General features: G+C 38.2%; 2 protein-coding genes across 3 annotated transcripts in view; one reads left to right on the top strand and one right to left on the bottom strand.

Moving 5' to 3' along the window:
* RASGRP1 (RAS guanyl releasing protein 1) overlaps window positions 1–4,012 on the top strand; it is a 38,442-nt gene extending 34,430 nt beyond the window's left edge. Inside the window, exon 17 of the mRNA XM_021539291.3 lies at window positions 428–4,012. Within this exon, the coding sequence (XP_021394966.2) occupies window positions 428–562 (135 nt within the window). The 3' untranslated portion in view covers window positions 563–4,012. The remainder of the gene's footprint in view (window positions 1–427) is intronic.
* A 336-nt stretch (window positions 4,013–4,348) lies between these two features.
* On the bottom strand, window positions 4,349–21,662 carry FAM98B (family with sequence similarity 98 member B). Of its 2 annotated transcripts, none has more exons than XM_021539294.3 (8): window positions 21,387–21,662; window positions 20,007–20,155; window positions 19,103–19,237; window positions 18,230–18,408; window positions 11,637–11,717; window positions 11,141–11,257; window positions 8,941–9,108; window positions 4,349–7,559 (listed from the first exon to the last, which is right to left on the bottom strand). In XM_021539294.3, exons 2-8 carry the CDS (start codon window positions 20,032–20,034, stop codon window positions 7,146–7,148), a joined length of 1,122 nt encoding a protein of 373 aa, XP_021394969.2. In that variant the 5' UTR covers window positions 20,035–20,155; window positions 21,387–21,662; the 3' UTR covers window positions 4,349–7,145. The 2 variants fall into 2 exon arrangements, with proteins under 2 accessions (XP_021394969.2, XP_021394968.2); XM_021539293.3 differs by lacking the exon at window positions 21,387–21,662 and adding an exon at window positions 21,024–21,142.
* Between the last annotated feature and the right edge of the window lie 317 nt (window positions 21,663–21,979).

Genomic DNA, 21,979 nt, shown 5'->3' with positions numbered 1-21,979 from the left:
AAAATGTCCTATTCATTTGAGCCCTGTAATTTACACTTGCCCTTGCTCCCTCTTTCCAACCTCATTACTAAACAGCAGATGATGTTATAAATGAATGGCTTCTGGTACATCAATTTCTGCAGCAGGAAAGAGGTAATGTATGACCTGTATTTTTGTTTCCCCAGACTACTGTTGTTATGAGAGGTGCAGTGGAGGGTGGAGAAGTGCAGGTTTTGGACATGACTCAGATACCAGTTGGTGGAAATTTGTCAGAGTGTACACAAAGGGTAGAATAGAGACTGTGGAAATATTCAGATAAATTACTGGTTCTGATGAGAGCCACACCAATTTATTTTTATGGCAGCCAACCTAAATATTCAACCAGACAGTCCACAAACAATTGCACTATAAAATACAATTCTCTATTTTTTTTTTCTTGTTTGTTTAGGAAAGGAATATTCTAAAGGCAGACAATGAAGGTTTAAAGATCCAACTGGAACAGGCACACAAAACTATTGAATCTCTCACAATCCAGAAAAGAAACCATGTAGTTGATGGTCTGCAGCACAGAGACTGCTCCTAGCAGATGAGAGGAAAATCTTCTAAGGAATAGAAGAATGTAAGACTGAAAGAGGGGCTGTGATAAAGCTGCTTACCAAGTGAACTGGAGAGAGAATCTGAAGGATATTAAGTGGAAATGTTCTCTTCACTCAACACATTTCCCTTTTAAACATGCACTCCCAAATGTATAAAATAATTTTGACCTTGTAAGGAAATTTAGCATTATCTGTGCAATGAAAGTGGTATCTTCTGGGTTTGCTTTTAAAAGGAGTGAGAGTGTTGTTGAAGTCTCTATTCCTGTTGAAGACCATATTGATTTCCCTGTGACTTACTTGGCTGCCAGCAGCATACCTTACTGTACAAATGTTCTGAAAAAGTAGCTATTCATAAGACTGGGTCACCTTATATTTGCCCCAAACTCAGTTTCATGAAGCTGAGTAAGTGAAACTGTAGGAAAACAATTCCTTCTTAGAGCTGAAACCAATTAAAAACATTAAGTGAACGGTCCCATTTAATTCAAAAATTAACGAGAAAATTAAAGTAAGTAGCTAAGCTAATGATATTTGATTGATCCATACACTTTAAGATAAACTGACAGTTTTTTTAAGCATCTTTCAGATGGCTTCCATGCCATGACTTGAAACATTTAATTCCACTTATTTGGCTTAAGGGTTAACTTGTCCTTACAACAAGTTATCCATACAGTCGATATGGGATAAGATTGATTATATTTCTCTCCCATCAAAGTAGGTGCCATTGTTGAGCACAACCTTTAGAGCCATATTATGAGGGAAACTGTACAGCAATCCCTGTGCAACAGCTACTGCATTTCAGCGCCCCTTAACAAGATTTCTCCATTTTCTCTCTCCTAGATTTCACATGCACTTTACATAAAGTCTAGTGTGCTCCTATGTCTGTAAATTTTGTATAGTAAAAGGTGCAAGGGAGGTAACTTAAAGACACAAAGTGTATATACTGTTTAAAATAAAACAGTCTTTCAAGTTACTGATAAATCTACTTGTCAAAATAGCCTATTTGAAAATTGCATTTGCATTCCAAGAGAATCTGTACACTTAAGAGTTGTATATTTGTCATCACACAAACATCATAAAGTCCACTTAATGCTCAATACTTCTAAATTATCAGTTCCATTATACATTGAAATTTAGTCAATGAAAATAGTACCTGTGCTTCGTGTTCAAAGTGGCATAAATAAACATTCCATCCACAATTTACAGTCATTATCAACTATACAAATGCTTTATTTATGAAGTTAATTTGAATGTACTTGCCAGTTTAGTGATTCACAATTGTCTGGAAATTGGATTGTGCTTGCAACTCTGTGTATAAGTAAAAACAAATGGAGGGAAAGAGTAGTAGTAGTAGATTTTCTGTAACATTAATGTAAATAACTGAAATGCATATAAAAACAGCTCTAAAGACTGTGCAGCTTTTTAAACTCATACACTAAACCTGAATTAACAAGTAACATGGAATTGCACTTTGGTCAGTGAAGCAATCAGAATGACTGTCAGGTCATGTCTGCAAAATTGGTTTGCCCATTTTCTGTGAACTTCTTGATTTTGTCCTCTATTCAGGGAACTACAGCAAGGTGTATTTCTAGTAGGCATTTAGCAAATAAATGTCTGTTTCTACAACTATTAAACAAGATAAAAGTTGAATATATTTTCACTTACTTAAAAGATACTCCAGAGGAGCAGCTAAGCCTCATAAATCTTCTTGTACAGCCAAGGTAAGTGCTCACTGGTGGTCTAAACTCTGGATTTGAATAGAGTTTGTGTGTATACATATTCTTTGTCTATGATGGAATGTGGAGTTCATGAACAAAACCTCATAGTTAAAAGGAAAATTCCCTAATATCAGCAGCTAGCTCAAAGGCTACTGTATACCTAACTACTTAATATTCCAAACTGAGTTATGACCACAGATTTGTACAGTCCTAAGTGCTAAGTTAATGTTTCTGTGACGATTGCTTGTTCAATCTGAAAGATTTAAAAGGGAGCTGTTTGCAGCAATGTTGTTCAGAGCAAGTGTGCAGTGCTTCATGTGTGCTGAAAACTTCCTGCTTCAAAGTCAGCTGATACCTGGATAACTTCAGAGCTCTCTACGTACCTTCAGGTTCTCCATTTGCCTAAAGCCCCTAAATTGTCTCCTTCCTCCCCACCCAACCCCCCCTTTTTTCTTTTCTTTTTTTTCCCCTAAAGTGCTGTTAGTCCCTTCTCTTCTGGTACTTCCCTTTTCCCCGTATGAAAGACTTAACAGTGGAACCTGACTACAGGGAAACTTAAAACTGACAATGCTACCCAGAAAGAATCACTTGCCTTTGTGTTAATCTTCAAGTTGCTTTATGTTAGGAAAAAGAGACACAATTAAAAGTGCTGTTTAGAAGTCATGTTATCAAACAGTGATACTGAAATTTACCTTGTCATGGCTAAGTCAAATGGAAACACTCTTCTCAAATGGAAACTTCCTCCTCTAGGTCCAGCTCTACTTACAAGAAGGCAGAAAGAACAAGCACCATTCCCCATTATTTTTAAGCGTGAATTCTGATTGTTTAAAGTAAATAGACTTGAGTAGTATCATAATTTACAAGGCAGGGCTACTGTTCATATTCAGGTTAAATACACTTGCTTTTAGATTATCTCATATATGTTTTGGAACTATGTTTTTGTTCTAGCAGCATCTGTTATTTTGTTGTAGCTGATCTCTGTGGCAACTTGAAAAAGTTTAATGCTGTCTGAGAAGATTGAAAAAGTGTACAGATTGTAAAGATTTTATATAAATAGTAAGACATTGGTTTAATATTTATAATAGAAAAATATTAAAATTGCATTTCATGCCGCCTCTGATTTTGTATCTCAGAGAAATCTATACAACCTATACTCATCTTTCTTGACTGTCATCTGAGATCCTTCTGCAGCATAAATCTAGTAACAGTGTCTAGACCAGCTTCACCTTCTCTAAGCCTTGGAATGGTGCCTGGGAAAACTTAAGAAGCTAGGAATTTGCAGATTGTTTGGTATTTTAGTGGTTGACACTAGTGGTACAAACACTGTGTTGCTACTCACTATTCCAAGCATTACAAAGCACTTGTCTTTGTTATCATATTCTCTCACTTTTGTTAAGAATGCTGATTTTGAAAAGATTCCACAACACAGTAGCCAAGTTTAAGCAAGGCTTCTGTTATGTCTGCTAATGCTGCCTATTGCACAGGCAGAACTGTAGCACCCTAGACTTGCTATTTACCTTATAGTAAACTTCAAAATAACATATCCTAAATTGGTTTATATATGGGGAAATGGGCATCCATTCAGTTATCTTCAATCATGTGAGGGAAGACAACAAAAGGTGAAACTCCTATTTGTATGGCAAATCTGCTCTAGTCTTATGCAAAACAAGTTGTGGTTTTTTCATAATTATAGAAAGTAATAAAGTAAAACCTGAGAACTAATTGGAGGATATTTCCTTAGTTTATGTAAACACAAAAGCAGTGATCATATAGATCACTATGCTTTTAAATCTTTTTTCAGTAAGATAAAATATAACTGAGATTCCTTAGTAATCCCAGACAAAATCCCAGACTTGTGTCTTACCTTGCCTGTTAAAATTTTTCTATAAAGTTATCTATTGCCTTCTCCATTTTGGTCAAAATACATGTTATTTCCATTACCATAAAAAGTAAGTTTCACCACTATTGTATATCACCAGTAGGAATTCCTTCTTACAAACAAAGGAGGAACATATGATAGCAGATCCAAATCACAATAGACAGAGATAATGCAAATAATTGCAAATACAGTACTTTATTCCTCAGTGTTTACAGCTGTTGACAAAAGCATCACTCTCAATTCCTGAAAAAAATCCCCAGCCTTTTTTTTCAGATCTTCAACAAACTAAACAATATTAACTTAGGTATTCCTTAAGTGCGAATAAACACAAAAATGTTCACAAACATATATATGAAAATCTTTTACTTACAACAGAATTTTTGAAAATACTTTTTTTCAAGACAAAACTTGAGGTTTAAATCAATTACTTTCATGGTGTTATTGCATTGTTTAAGAAATTAAAAGCATACATTCTGACAAAAGGACAGCAAAGGATACCTCCATGAAATATGATGGTGCTTACTTTATTTTTTAACTACTGGCTTCACATTTTCAAGTTATTTGGAAAAACTGACATGGCCAGATAAAAAAGAATCTCCAGCCTGTTTGTATTTCCATATTTTATATGGTCTACATACACATAACTGAAATATGATACTGAAATAATTTAACTTAGAATTGAAGTGGGCATGTACCTCCTTCACTTGATGATTTACTTCATTCAGAACTGTCCTGCCTACTAACAGGACAGACTGATGAGTGTAAAAACACCAAGGCACATCTACATCTGCAGTTACAACAATCTAACTAAACTGCTGCAATCTTGCATCCTAAGACTAATGAAACCTTTAAGCATAGGTAAGTCATTTGTTTTTCTGAGTGTAGTTCCTTGATGAAGCCACATGTTTGACTGCTGATTATCTGTAGCAAAAAGTAACATTGGGATGAGCAAACAGATTTAATCTTAAAGCTTTGGTTGTTAAAAAGCCGCTCTCTACTCCTTGGCTGAGCAACACTTGGCTCTAAGGCCAGCAGCCTCATTTGGTATGTCACGGGTTTGGGAGCTATTGCAGAGCATTAGGCAAAAAACCAAGCTCAGAATCAAGAGAACCAGTACTGTGCTCCCACATGACTCATGAGGTGTCTCTCCATAACGACTGCAGAGGCTGCCAAGAGCTTAGGCCAGTAAGAAGCATAGAAAAAATTTGGCAAAGGAATTACAATGCTAGCAGTTGGGTGACATGAAACCATTACTGCAAAAGTTCACATGCCACCTAACATGTTCTAGCAAGCAAAACTTCTGCTGCTTTTTATCAGGCACCAGCTGTGACCCTAAAGCCCGGGTAATGCCATACATATCACATTAGAAGCAGCATTCTCAAGCAAACTGATGAAAGAAGAAATAACAGAAGAAAAACTTTTGAAAGATAATTTGATTTGGAACAGAACTTTACATTCATGCATGAAGTTACCAATGAAACAGGACACGATATGTATGTTCATGAAGGTAAAAAAAAAATCTTTAAAGCATACCAATGGACACCAATAGGAAATTTGTGCAGAAAGGACTTGTAAGTGAGGAACACAAATCCAAAATCAAATCCAAAAGTTCAACCTGCAGTTATGCCTACAATTACAAGTACTTCAAGACAGCTGTGCTATTTAATCATCTGACACACCAGGTTAATCAGATGCCTTCCTGAATCTCTCTGTAGTGACCTGACCCTGATAAATACTCTCATGAGAACCAACTCAGGCAGCACCCCCCTTCTACCTCTGTTCTCAGGAGCGGTCTCACAACGTGGGAGATCTAAAAGATACTGGGCAGCAGGAACTGACTTTTAAAGTGACAGCTCTAATTTTAATTCCTGTCTACATCTATTTACAGCCATGATGGTATGTCAGCTAACTCCTTCTAGACTAACAGTGTATGTGATGAACAAGGCACCCATACCATGTCAACACAGGGCTTCTTTTAGGTTGGCAGAGAGAGAAATCACTGAGAAAAGGCAAGGGAGAATAGAATAATTTAAAAAAAACAAAGGGAAAGTAAAAAAGATGAGAAGAAATGTCATGTTCTTTCTTATAAAGCTCAGCTTATTTAAATTTTGTGTCTCAAAACTGATACACAAGGATAGACACATGAATTCATACCAGAAATGATGGCTGCAGCTTTTCTGCCCAATCTGATTTTAAAATTTTTTTAATGAAACATCCATGATGGAAAACAGGTAAAATGAAAATAAGACACAATCAAAACTCACTATGATGACTTTACAGTACATGCTCTGACCATTAAAGAGTGTCTGATACATTATGAACACAAAAAATAACCTGATTTGATTAATTTGTGCAGAGTATTAATTCATACTATTACTATAATGTGCAGTTCTGCAAGAATAATCAAATCTAATTGAGTAATTTTGATCAAAGCCTTAAGGATTTTAACATTTGAAATTAAAATGAATTTACATGAATGAATTCATGAATTCCTTTTCATTAAAACTATGATTGAAGAACAATGACATGAAGAGAATAAGCCTGAAATCAGCATTCTTGAGTCTTTTAAAAGTGGTTTCATCCAGTTCTTAGGCCTACTTTGTTTTTTCTACACAACATTTTGGAGCAGGAGGGTAGACATACAACATGCAATAACTGGAGAGGTATGACCATTAATATATTTTTGTTTGTTTACAAAGTGTTTTATTCAGTTTTCTGAGACTTATTTTAAATAAAATGACATAATAAAAAACACCATATAAGCAGTACGAAAAACAAGGACTTCAGTCATCAGATTTCAGTATAAAACTTCAGTTAACTAAAAGAACTCAGTGGGAACATCCGTTGGTCTAATGAAATTACTGATATGGTCATACTTAATTCTAACCTAAACCCAAGTCAACAAATCTAAATTCCTAGTACCAGTAAACACCACCACTATATTCTGCCAGTTGCTCTGTTAAGATGTACAGTGCTTTAGTATCTTCGGTATCCTCCCCCTCCCCTTCCACCATATGGATCACCATAGCCTCCCCTGCCACCATAACCTCCCCTGCCACCTTGGAAGCCACCTCCACCCTGGTAACCACCCCCACCCTGGTAGCCACCCCCACCCTGGTAACCACCCCCACCCTGGTAGCCACCTCCACCCTGGTAGCCACCCCCACCCTGGTAGCCACCCCCACCTCTTCCACCACCTCTGAAACCTCCACCTCCTCCTCCTCCTCTGCCCCCTCCACCCCCCCAGTTACCCCTTCCACCACCACCACCACCTCCCCAGCCACCTCTTCCACCACCTTCTTGTCTTTTTTGCCATGGAGGCATTTCAGGAGGAGGTGGTTCAATCTCTGTTGGTCTGCCTCCACGGTCAGGGACTCTCCCCATCAGAACCTGTATGGGAAAACAGGTCATTTTCACAGTTAAAAAATAGTAGCAATAACTTGAAGAGACACTGCCCCTCAGTGCAGTGCTTGACAGCAGAATCGCTATCTCCTGTCCTTATAACACCACAACAGAACTCTTAAATGTTCTCATTTTTCACCTCTAAAACAGAAATAACTGCAGCTAGGTGGCTCATATTATTTTTGTGAATTTTTTAGGAAGAATACGGCACACATGAAGTATTAGTATTGTAATAAGCAATATATACACATCATATATCACATATACAAATACACATATATATTCATACAGAAAAGACCCTTTGTGATGTGGTACTTTTACTTAAATTTCAAAGTTAAAGTTCAAATTAGCCAACAAAAAAAACCAACTGACAAACTGATGTGCAGTTCTCAAAGGCACACCAGTTTGCCTAAAATCAGAAACTACTGACACTCAGTAAAGAGGCAGAATAAACAAAATATGCTGAAGTAACACTTCCAAGAAAAGGGAAAATAAAGGCTTGACTATGGCAGGTATTATTCAGTGTATAAAAAGAGAAAATGCACTGGACAAAGTTATACAAAACAAACATCTATGAAGAACAAAGATGTAGCCAAGTAGGTCTTTTTGTTGTTGCTTTTGTATTTCCTAAACTCCATGTGATCAATGTTAATATTCCCTGATCAGTCCCAGGCATTCCAACTAAAGTCCTCTCAAGAAAAAAAAAAACACCTTTCTCTGAGATCCTACAATAACTAAGAAATTTCAGAGTGTTAAGGATCACAACATATGAAAGAGTATCTATATGAGGCAAAAAACATTAGAAAAATCTGTAAATATGGAATCAATAAAATCAAATTTAGTCATTACTTGAATTGTGAGACTCGTGTCACTACTCACAAGATTCAGCTTTTATCACATACAAGGAAATAGCACAATGTCGATTCATTACTGCAGCCAAACCAGAAAATTTGGCTGGTGACATTTCTATAGAAACTTTTGTGATTTATAACACACTGATGAACTAGAGATGTGGGTTTACAAACCAAACAATAATATCCTGGCAAGGTAGCTCAGGAACTCATACCACAAATACTTATAGGTATCCTTGAGGTGTGCAGTTCCACCGAACTCAAGAGGTCATTTACACACATGTACACTCCCCCACTTTTCCACCTCATCTACACTGTTTCATCATGTTGCATGACTGACTATCTAGGAAGATAAAAAAAAGAACTCTCTACAATGTTTACTGGAATACTGCAAACCTTCCTTTCTTCAATGGAAAAAATGAAATTAAGGTACCAAGCAAAAGCACTGCAATTCCGGAATTCCTTTTGAGAGGTCTGGAAATGCCCCTGTCCATTTATCACATGCCAGAAAAGCATACCTTGTTGATAGCACAGGCTGTCTTCTCCCGTGTGGACCCACTACTTGTTCTTATGATCTTGGACAAATCCTCACGAGCAGCAAGCAGGTGAGCTAATGTAATGGTGGACTTTGGAGACAGCGCATAGCGCTTGGGCTGATAGATCCGTGCTATTTCGTCTGTTTTTACCTAAAGGGTAACATCAAACACAACTTACTTGCCAAGTACCAAACACGCCAACAGACTTACTATAACTCATGTGCTGGTCTCAGTAAGTTTCACTCTGAACACAAGGTGTAGCTTCCAAAAATACAAACTATATTACAAAACATAGTACCAGTTATCACCAGTTCTCTTCCTGTTGGTGGAGCTATTACATAGGAAGTGCTGATAATTATGTTTAATTGATGCTGACACTTAGCACCAGTACTACAGTAAAAGAAACTCCTCTATCCACTGGCATCAAAGAGATTCTTTAATGCCTTCCAACATGTCTGCAGACTAAAACTTAAGGAGTCCACACTGCTCTCTCAAAAGCTTTATATAACCATATTCAACAGGTTGCTTATAAATACAATGAAAACAGAGCAGCCTCAACATAAATTAAACTTGTGGAAAAAACCTGAAAATACATCAATGCAGCAAAACTGAGAAAGGGACAACATTAGATTTTTTCCAAGCTAACAAATTTTAAAGAGACAACAATTTGTCTCTTGGCTTAAAAAAACCCCAAAAACTCTAAATTTTATCAATGCCAGAACATTTTCAATCCCCAAAACATTCTCAAAGAAGTTATGAACATCCTTCAAGAGAAATATGGGGGAAAAAAAGAGATTTGAAACAGTATGTTATTTTTAATTAGTATGTAACCTGATTATTTCTGTAACTGCATATATTTCACATCAACAGGCTTTGTAAAACAGGAAAACGAATCATCTGACTACTTTATCATCAAAAATCTCTTTAAACTATTGTTCTATTTCAAAAGGGCATTCATTGCTTTTCAGATTGCTTGAATGGAACAATAGCAGGTGACAAAGTCTTAGTCTCCTTAAGTTAGTCATCAGTCACATCAATTACATTTTAGAAGTATACTTCAAATTTGAAGATACCTAATTGTATTGGTACAGCTGTAAGGAAGTTATTCAAGTAGGGACATCTCCTGGCTTCTCTGAGCTAAATGCTCCCCTTTTCCTTTCTTGCAGTATAACAGCATTCACAACCCCTTCAGAAATAAAACAGTGAGCTATTCCAACGCAGCACAGCAGCACCTAGACTCATGTTCCAGTGATACTTAGTGAACTTCATGTGGTTTATTCTGCATGTGTTAATGACAAATTGTGATGTCAGAAAGACTTGTAACAATCCAAGCTTTTCCAAGTTTTAAGATTTATTAATCTTAAGCTTTCTAAAGAAACCTTTAAAGGAAAGCTGTTTTTGCTGCTAATGAACAAAACCATCTACCTCCAGCTTTTTGCATGTGCCTTCATCAAATGACAAACTTTGTGTGTCTTATCTTTCTACTCTCCTACTCTTTGGGATAAAAACAAGATGTATCTCCAGCTCGGAAATACTGTGACTATTTTTTTAAATATACAGAGTTCTAGGAAATAGTACAAATGAAATTATCACAATTCAAGCAATACCAGCGGAACAAATACAGAGGAGTGCTTTGGAATTTTTAGTGACCTGAAGGAATACAAACAACTGTGTGATTTTCTCATGCAAGCTACTATTCAAATAACCTGTTTAATCAAACAGCTGTTCATCTAGTAGCACTGAATCCGAGATAGGGGGCAGTCACTGTAACCTCCCAGACTTTATACCAGTCTATGTTAAGGCCTAGTGTTTGTCTTACTTTTGCATCAGATGAGGTGCAGAGGCTCCCTCCTAGTTTACTTCATTGGACGGTGTTATATACAGAAAATAGGGAGACGGAAACTTTAATCAAAGTGAGAAACCCCAACAAAGGATGCTAAAATTTCTAATTGTGAAGCTGTAAACAGTCACAAAGGATAGACTGTGCCACCTTATTGAATTCATCCCCTTCTTCAATACCTAGGATTTGGATATTACAACTTGAGTTCAGAACAGGCTGGAAAAAAGATAATAGTGATGGAAGTCTATTTATGTATTTCCATGGCATGCATATTCTGTAGGAAGACTTGGGGAACAGTAGCAGACTCCCACCTGCAGGAAGCAAAAAATACATCAAGTTTACCTTTGCCCTATCAGACCAGCCAAAAGACTGCACAGTCACATCGAGCCTCTTCATCAACATCCGCCGTCGACACTCGTACTCACTACAAAGAGCATCATTGATTTTTTCCAATCTTTCCTGCAGTGTTACAATGAGAAATTCAAACAGACAAATACATAAAGTTATAGAGGTCAATTCAAACTTAACCCCATCCATCAACTAAGATGTCTATCCTGAGCTGACCACTATAAACTATATAGCATCTGCGTAATCCTACAGTAGTATGCATGTACAAAATTATTTGAAAATGAACAATGGAAGAATCAACACAAGGTCTGTTTTATAATGACAATTCTGGAATTATCTGATTATCACTGTTAGCATATAGCAATTGAATTTCAGTATTAATATTCAGCAATATAACAGTGATTGTAAAAAGGCAAAGTTAAATGAAGCCATATGCATTTATTTTGACCATCCTGTTAAATACTGGAAAGAAATGGAGAAACTTCTTTACCACTTGATCAGAGTTCAGAGGTTTTGTTAGCAGTGATTTCCCCACATGGTTATTTTTAACTTTTGAGAGAATGTCCTTCACCTGAAAAAAAACACATACATCTCAGAATACAAACAATATTTAGATTTATTTCAGCAAAATTTGCTACAATCTTATTTTGCTACTTGGAAGATCAAACACATCATGTTTGTTTTAGCACACTCATGAAAAAAGAAACACATCTTCTTATGATCCACTATAAAAAGATTTCCTGAGTACTTTTATAAGATGACCAACCTCTATACAAAAATATTTTATGGCACATCACTTGTCCTCCCATTAACAGAACAATAGTTATATAGCAAATTAATCAAGTGCATACAGGAAGTAGGACTAGCTAAATTACTCATTTTAGATACTATTAAGTAATGCAATGACAATAATTGGAAGTTTGGAGTTGTGTTGCGAAATGTTACATTGGGCTACAAAAAAATCTGGTGTTACTAAGAAAGGCAGGAGATATGACAGGCAGGCAGTCATTCTTTCTCATTAATTTTATTCTAATCCTATACCTGGTTCCAGCTAACATTATGTTTAAAACTTTTGCATTCACTTCAAATCAAATTTGCTCATACTTCTTCCACTAGTTCCTGCCCTCAATAATTAGAGATGAAATACGCTCTCTCTACCTTCCAAACACCACTGCATTCTTGTCTCATTACCAGAAATCTCTACCTCCTCTTTTTGAGTGAACTTCCTTTGGGAAAGCTCTTCTACAATCATTACCATGAATGCCCACAACACTTGTACATAGCTTGAACATAATCCAGCTGATTTTTCATCTGCAGTTGACTGCATGCATATTAATGTTCCTGCAAGTTTTGCACAGTCTGATGGAGAGAACTACATCATTATTTGCTTTAGTAAATAACCATGGGGAACCAAGCAAAATGAGTAAAACTAGAAATTATTTTCTTTTATATGTCAAATAAAGGATTAAGGTAGTGCATGATCCACAGTAAAACCTGTAACTGGGGACAGCCATTAGATACATTTGCAAGGATTGTAAGACTTCATGCGGGCACACAGGCATTTACATTACATTTGTCACAAAAGGTATGGTTCAAAGCTCACTTTTGAGCTTCACATGTTACAGAAATATCTTCTCTAATGACTGCTATAAAAAAAAACTCCATAAGTCAAAAACCGAATTCTGGAGCACCTAGATAATTTTTTAAATAAATACTTAGAAAATCAACTCTCAAATGGCAGGATTTTTATAATTATCTCTTTTTTTATGTGTGTGTGTGTCTGTGTGTATATGAAGAAAAATATCTGATCTCAAATTTTCTGTGAAAACCAAAGTTTTTGTTCTTTCTTTTTACATCACGGCTGGGCAGCACTCTGGCAGGTTAAAAACACAATATCCTAGAAAATGACTGAGGTAAATATATTGTGCAGTGAACAAATTAAGGGAAAACACTGTTCTGACTCTATCAGAAAAGACAGCCTAGCAGTATCTGAAAAGTGGCAATCTAATTAGTGTATTTCACTCATATCAAAAGAGGCTACAATAAGGGGTGACGTTCAGTTCCATGTACCATACTTATCCCAATACTCCTAATTCTCTGATAATTCTTGCTTCTCTATAACCTTTTTCTTTACAAAAAAACACTCCAAGGTTGTCTGTCTTCTGCATGTAGTCAGTTTTTTTTTACTGAATCATGTACACAGTGCCATATGCAAATGCACCTAAGCACAAACTACGTTGGAATTTAAATAAATGTTTGAAGATCAAAATCAAAAGTTAATAACCAACAATAGAATAAGATCAACATGACAACAAGAGATGAACAGATGAGTAATTGGTATAGAAGAAGGAATGAACAGCAGACAAATTAAAAATTCTATTGGGCAGGAAGTGTCTATTCATATATCACTGAGGTCAGAAATATTACCTCAAAGTTTGAGAGTCTATTAAAATGAGACCAGCTGCTGAAACAAAAACTAATACAACAAAATGAAAAATCCTCAATGTAACAGTTAGAGTGTGAAAGATGATCTGAAAGCCAGTGATGCTGAACAGTACCTAGAGATTAGAATTATTTCAAGTTTGCAGGTGCAAGAATAACAAAGAGGTAAACACAACATTGGGCTCCATATACAAAAGCCACACATTCTGCCATCACAAGTCAATCACTACTGCTTACTCCTGATTTCCATGAACTGAAAAGTAAAAGGAAGTTTAGAGAGAACAATTAAGGAAGATAATCAATGAAAACCAAAACTAGAAAAAAAAAGAGAAGCTAAATTAAATAATCCTTTACTGACTGAGGAATTGCCACCAAATTTCTGCAATGTTTTCTGTCCAAGTTAAAGAGAACACATAGATAATGTTTATTGAGCACAGCTTTACTAATCATTAACAGTTAAGGAGGAATCTCTTCACTGATGAACAGGTCTACACTCATGAACTGGTCTATGTTTTTGACACACTGTAAAGTCATGTTCAGATTAGTGAATCTCTACTTTCTCCTCACTCCCATCAGCAGGGCTTGTGGGTAAATCCTACAGCTGTAATGGTGAAATAAGCTGAGCTGTCTTACAGCTGCAGAATACATTGTCCAGCCATGACTGATGACAGAGGTTTGAGCACAGGAACTCTGACACACAAGTCTGCCAGAGGATAAGAATACAATGGATGTGAGAATCTATGCTATAACCCATATTCCCACACATGATAGTTGCCCTGGATTGAGAAGGATATGCAGGAGTTTAAAAAACCCACCACAGCCCAGAAAGAAGTCTGCACGTGTAAGTGGGAACAAAATCAAATGCAGTGCCCTGATAAAAGAGCAGTGAAAACACACTCAAAGAAACACAAAACAAATTGTATAGCCAAATCATCCCTATGTTTTTACACATTTGGGTGTAAAAATAAAGCCAAATAATTTAAACTAGACGTAGACAAGTATATTTGAATATTTGACATAGATGTAATCAATGACCTTGGTAACACTAAAAATTTATGGGATTGCTTTGGGAATCTTTTACACAGTCTCTCAATATAAAATGAAAACAAATAAGCCATTGGATCTGAGACAAAAATACCAAATACAAATCTGCTACATAAAACTAACAGTTATTCTACTGTTAAAAAATAAAGTGTATCCTTATTGAACATGACATTTCTCATTTTGTTTTGTAATTTTGTACAACTGAGAAAAAAAATAGCTCCCATTTAATTACCATGTTCAATGTATTTATTAAATATCCTCATCTTCTGTCAGAGCAGTGATTTTTACCTTTAACACCATTTGCACAGAACAACATCATATATGTATGCACCTCCAGAGTTTTTTGAGATTTTGAAAAAACCTGACCTGTGGAAAGGTGTCATGTTATTAATTTAAAATAGCAACACTGAGGAAACACTGTTGCCTTAATTAGTCATAATTTGCACTGTACAGTTGCAGAGATATCACCTAAAATCTAAAGCACAAAATATTTTTAAGCCTGCAGACAAATTCAGTATTTATCTAACTTTAAATTCATTTTGTTTGCCTCTGATGTCTGGTGAACAGGACAACTCTTCGGTCTTGCTCCCAACAGTTACATTAATCCTTATTGTCCAGGCACCATTAGATCTGTAAAATTACTACAGATCAACAAATGAAACACATTAATTTAAATAATAATAAATTCTAGGATTTTTACCCAAATACTTAAAGAAATATTCTTCTCACATTTCACTTAAGTGTTATTGTCAGCTTAATTTTGAATAAGTTTGTTCAGAAGCCCTTTGTAGTTTCTTTTCATTCCACTGCTTTATGAAAAGTAGCAAAGTACTTTTAATAATGTGGGCAAAAAAAGTTCAGAAGTCTCTTGAATAATAATATCACATTAAAAGTTTTTTTCAAATAATCAGTATTAGAATGTCACTTTGTAATTAGGTGTGAAAACAGTCAGATGTAAGCACTAGTTACAAAGCACAACACTGGCATGAACTTTTCTGAATCTTTCATCAATGTTCATTTAGAATTTATAGAGGTTTTGGCACTGAATTTCAGATTGACTCCTAGATTTCCCCTTTGTAAATATACTTTACAATGGAACAGCATCTTAAACAACTTAAAAATTACTATTAGTTTTTCAGTACTGTATAATAAAATAAGATATACTTAGTGATAGAAGGCTGTAATACTGTCAATTTATCTCTCATTTTCTTAGGTATATTGATAAACACTAGCCTAAGTAATTACAGGAGATTCAAAAGATACTTACTATGATTGCACATTCAAAGTTGGAGCTACTATAAAACTCATTTTGAATGAAGAAAGCAATCCTGATTTTATATCAATCTCTTAAATAAACTGGAAAATCACTTAAAACAATAAATGTTCTAATGTTCCATACCAAAATAAAGTGTGTGATCTGGCCTTTGGTAGGTTGCTGCTGCATAGCCAAACTATTCTCAGAACTACTCCCACAGCTACTGACAATGCTGAAGATGCTAGACAGAGACAAAGAGTAGACATGTTGAAATGTTGCGGATACATGTGCAGATACACTAAAGATACTAGATCATTATGTAAGTCTCTATTATGAATTATATAATACTAAACATCAACAGTGCAATTTTATGCAGAATCTAATTAAATCAAAAGCCAAAAAGTATTTGGAAAAATAAAAATATAATTTCAAATGAATTTCTGTGTTCATATTAAAAAAAGTAATAAAATGGTGCTTTTAAAAAATGTTTACAAAGCCAATAAACTTCAGCTGGTGGCACTACCTTTCTAAAACAGTAAGTTTAGGTCTTTAACTGTCATCTATCAAAATAACTCCAAACTGGTCCTATATTAAAGTAATGGATGAATGACAAGTAAACACATCACAGAAATTCTACAAAATATCCTGCAAGGTAAGAAAAAATGCTTTGTTCATAAGGGATGAAACACACAGAGAACAAATTACACTATTTGGAGTCACAGAAGATGAATGAACTAGTTTTGCCACCTTTCTACACTCTGAAGTGAGTACAAGTGGTATAACCACTGTGGAACTGACAGACCTGAAAACTATTGGAAAATAGTCCAGGCAGAATTAATAAAAAAAAAAAAAACAAACAAAAGCCAGCCAAAATCAAAGACAAAACACTTCTAAGATTCTGCTCATTTTAGTACTTCTGAAAGTGTAACGGTTTATACAAATTGGGATGGCAACACTACGCACAATTCAAGCCTGTGATGCTGTCTGATAGGAAGTGTCAGACTTTGCAAAAGATGGCAGATACCATGTGTCCAACAATTCAAAGAAAACACTCCATATCACTATGTGTGTATGAACAAACTGGTGCTCCAGTGGTCTTGCTGTCCCACAACTGCAGAACTGGAGTCCTGTCCCTATAATGGGATGAAACTCAATGTGCACCTGAGAAGTGAAGTAAGGAATTGAGCAAGGAAGGTCACAGGCCATAGCTGCAGCCCATGAAGCACACATGGATGTAAACACAGCTAACACTTACAGAGGGAGATCAGCACAATCATCAGCTTTAACTCTGATATTTTCATTCCCAAAACAGTGCTAGAATTGTTTCTTCATCCCTTCAAAAATATTTACTGAATGTAAAGACTTCCTTAGAACTACACAGATCAAGTACAGTTATAGAGTAGGAATAGGCAGTTCCACTTGCACCTGGGGGATGCCTTTTATAAATTAACCTATTAAAGGTTTTGTCTTGTCACAATGAAGACAGATGTAAGAAAATCATGCAAGTAGCAGGCCCTTTCCCCAAAATCTCTGAATGTTCAACTGCCCACTTGTTGATGAGGAAGAATGAAAAAAACAAGCACAATAATGTCAAATTATTAAATTCAAAGATTCAGAAGCAGAGGGGATTGTTATTCTACCCTACAGGGGGAATCACTCTTTCCCCAAACACTAGAGAGAGATGAAGAGTAAAATTTTTGCTGCCTGACAGAGAGGATAAATTCCACCCCAAGAGCCTATTTACATTCTGCAGTAAGGAAATCAGGTTAAGGATCACATCAGTGACAGGAGTTACAACCTGGAGGGACACAACAGAAAGAAATATCTTGCTGACTAAGGTTTAAGTTGGCTTATTCACTGCATACTGGCAATTCAGGCATTTTCACCCCTTTCTGCAACTAAGGTTAATACCACCAACAAATCCACGCTTGCAATTAAGAAATTAATAAACTAAAAAGGACTAATTTAAGTTTTGGATATTAAATTTAAATACATTCCAGAAATGACTACAGGTATATAAATGCACAATCAGTTATTACCCAAAGTTTTCTGCTTGCTACAGCACATTTGAATGGGTAAGAGGAAATCTTATACCTTAAACTTGCATGGCAAAATATGTCTGATCAGGTACATTGCAACCTCAGGGAAATGCTCAAATACTTACCCTCATAACAAAACAGTTTAACTTAAAACACAAAGCTGGCTTTCAGAATTGAAATTATTTTGCATTTGTCAGACAGGGTTTTTATGGGTGAGAGTGCTGGGCCCTTAACTCTACGATGAATGCTTTCATAGACAGTGCTTACAGTTTAGCAATATTGAGAAGATGTAAAAGCCCATACCTTTTGTTCCACACTGGTTAACAAGGGAGGAATACCAGAAGATGAGGCATTTGGCAGACCCAGTGCATCACAAATAGCTTGCACTTCCTGAATAATTTCATTGTGCTTTTCCAAATGAGAGCCTTTAATTTTCTTGCTCTGCAGTATCTTTAAAGCCTGAAGTTCTGTACTTAGAAATACTATAGAGAAAAATCACATTTAGAGACACTTAAGCATTTCTGCATCCACATTCTCAGTACAGCTACAATATCTCACATTTTTATAATAATCATGATAAAAGGGAGACTTTCTCAGTTATCTCTGGAATAGGTCATATGTCTCCTATTCTTTACCTCAATTTCCTCTCACTTGACTTCCCATCTTCAGTTTACACACTGCATTTAACTGTCCAACTCCATTCTGCCACCAGATCCCAAGTTCCTTGCCTAATTTCATATTATCAAACTGGTTCCTGCTGCCACTCCTTTTTCCAAGTCCAACTTACACCTAGATGGTCCTTCTCTCAATTCTGATTTCAGCACCTCCAAATTGTGCAGCATTTATGTTCAAGCTGCCCTGAAACCTCTCACAAACACAGGAAACAAGGTCTCAGTTTAGGTGAGCTGGAACAACTCGATCAAGAGAAGGATCAGGAGGCCCCAGTAGGTTACACCTCACTTTTAAAAGAAATTTTAGTTTCTGCTAAACCGCTTTCTAATGCTGCTCTATTTTTCACTTTGCACAAGTGAGCTGATGCATGCTGAGCTAGTATGTAATGACTGTACACATCAACTTAAAAACACATAAAGAATTCTTCAATGTAAATCATACAGTTATGATAAAGCACGCACATAAAGTACTGCATTATAAACGGGAAAAATTATTATTACTCACAAAGGAGTTTAAGACAATCTTCCTTCTCTCTTAATCTGTCTTTGATGTCTCCAGACACCAGTGATGAATACGGACAAGCCATTTCTCTCAGAAAGCCACTAATTTCAAGCTGGAAGCTCTCTGTATCTTTTACACCTATGGAAATAAATGCACAAATAATGGCTTTTTACAAAAACATCAAACTGCAACCTAATTTTTTTAACATACACTTCTATTGCAGATTTCAACAATCCAAAGATTAACCACCAGTTAATATTTTACTTAGAAAAGTACTATAGGAAGCTACTGCTTTCTAATAGTATCTTGTACTTGTGTCACTACAGGGCGAAACTCATGCTTTGAATGAGGTAATACTACAGCAGTCTGCGAAGACATGAACACAAATGACCACCAGTAGGAAGTGAACAATTTATGTCACTAAATAGCATGTCAATGTAACTAATTTTCTGGTGAAGAAGTGACAAGGAGTCACGAACCCATTATTTTCAAGTCACACTACTTTTTTGATGAAAATTTAAGTAATATAAAATCTCAGCCAAATTCCAGCCCTCAACAGAAATAAGCAGGCAGCGCTACCAAACGCTTCATGTATCCACACACACAGTGTGTTGGACCAGCGGGCAGAAAACACTTGGCACTGCAATCTATACCATACAAATATGACTGCAGGCATGAATGTACTTTTCACATTTACGTATATTTTAAACCACCCTAAATCACCTTCTTTTCCCCTTTTGAAACAAGTCTTCAGAACAGAAGACCTTAATCTAAGAGCCACATTATACAAATATCACCCTGAGTCTGGCTACCTTTCAGCTTTCTTGTAAACTTCAACACTGTAATTTCATTATTAGCTGTATGGGTCTAAATCCACTGAATAAATACTAAATTAACATTCATATACCATCTGTTGCAGTAATGCTTTCTTCCATATTACAAAGTGACTTTATCTGGGAACCTAACCAAATGCAAAGCTCAAAAAATTCAGGTGAAGACAATCCATTTTCTGCTGCTTTTTTCAAAGCCTCCTCCTCCAACAGGGCACCCGTGTACCTGCACAGGTAGATAAATATTAGTAATAAGAAGTAAACATAACATAAAATATACATATTTTCAAATTATTTTACTGTAAGCTGGTTAGTAACTACACTTAAATGAATTAATCCTTCTACATTACTTTTATCAAGGAATAATTCAGACTTCTTTTTTTTAAACACACCAAAAGTTCTTGGTCATTTATAAAAAAAAATAGTTTGTCAGAAAATATGAGATGGGCATTTTTACATGTGCATGTGAAAACAGACTTTGATCTCTCAGAATACGCCTGACAGAGAAGACCTCAAGTATTAACTGTAGTCAAATTTCCTCCTAACAGTAACAACTGGCTGCCCTGGAGTACTGGGAATAACATAACTAAAAATCCAATTTCGCACGGTTTTTGTCCCGCACCATCCGAAGCACATCTTGGGAGGTGGGCAGGCACCAAAGAACGAGGCGCTGCCCCGCCAGCCTCCAGCGGCCGCCCCGGTGCCGACCACGGCCGCGCACCCCGGGCTCCTCTGCCCTCCGCGCTACAGCCGGGCGAGCCCACCGCCCCGCCGAGCCCCGGCCCCGCCGAGCCCACCGCCCCGCCGAGCCCACCGCCCCGCCGAGCCCCGGCCCCGCCGAGCCCCGGCCCCGCCGAGCCCACCGCCCCGCCGAGCCCACCGCCCCGCCGAGCCCCGGCCCCGCCGAGCCCACCGCCCCGCCGAGCCCCGGCCCCGCCGAGCCCCGGGCCCGCTCCTCTGCCGAGCCGCGCTCCCCTCCGCTCCCGCCTCCGAGCCGGCCTCTCCCCCGCGGCGGCAGCGGCCCGCTCCGCGCCCAGCCGGGCCGCCCGCGGCCCTGGCCCCTCGCAGGGGAGCCGCCGCCGCTCCGCCGTTACCCCAGGGCCTCCAGCGCGTCCAAGATGTCGCTCTCCATCCCCGGGCCCGGCAACGGCTCCCTCATGCCGGCGCCGCGCCGCGCGGTGCCCGCCCCAAAGCGGCCCGCCGCAACCCGCGCCCGCCGCCGCGTTCCGCCGCACGGCGGCCCCGGCCGGGAGGCGGCCCCGGGCTGCCCCCGCCCCTCCCTGGGGGCCGGCGCCGCCTGTGCCCCGCAGTGACCCTTCGGAGCAGCCCGGCTCTGCCTTTCGGCCCGGGCCCCGCGCCTTCCCCGGCTCGGCTCGGCTCGGCTCGGCTCGTCTCGTCTCCTCCTGGCCCTGTGCTCCGGATCCGGCCCCGAAGCCCTGGCCGCTGCATTCTCCTACCCCGCTCCGCCGGGTGCCAGCCGCCCGGAGGAATGCAGGGATACAGGATCGGGAGCGACCACAGCCCCCCCGGGGCTCCGGACACGGCTCCTGCCAGGGCAGCGAGCTCTGCCGCCCCTGCCGCAAGGCCCCTCTGGGACGTGGTTCAAAAAAGCAGCTTTTGAGGCTCGCACTTCTGCATTATTTCTGTGACATCTCAGACATTCTGCCTGAGATGGTCCAGGCCGTATCTCCCGGGCACCTGCAGATTTTCCGCTCTGGGGTGGTGCCCCAGCCCTGCTGCGCTGACTGTGGCTGAGGTGGAGTGAGTTCTCTCCACTGTGACTAGTGTGGGACTGTGTTTCAGGGTAGTGCTGAAAGCAGTGTTGATAATACAGAAATGTTTCTGTTATTGCTGAGCTGTGCTTTCAGAGCCAAGGCTTTTTCTGCTTCTCTACTCTCGTAGTACTCCACCTGTGAAGGGACCAGTGGTGCTGGAAAGGGGCCCAGCCAGGACAGCTGACCCCAACCTCCAAAGGGATATTCCAGGCCATGTGGCATCATGATCAGCATATAAAACAGGGGAAGAAAGGAATAAGGGGGGATATTTGGAG

The sequence above is a fragment of the Lonchura striata genome, chromosome 6, assembly GCF_046129695.1.
Source record: "Lonchura striata isolate bLonStr1 chromosome 6, bLonStr1.mat, whole genome shotgun sequence".
Taxonomy (NCBI): domain Eukaryota; kingdom Metazoa; phylum Chordata; class Aves; order Passeriformes; family Estrildidae; genus Lonchura; species Lonchura striata.
Note: the sequence above shows the minus strand (reverse complement) of the source record. Positions and strands in the feature narration are given on the sequence as shown.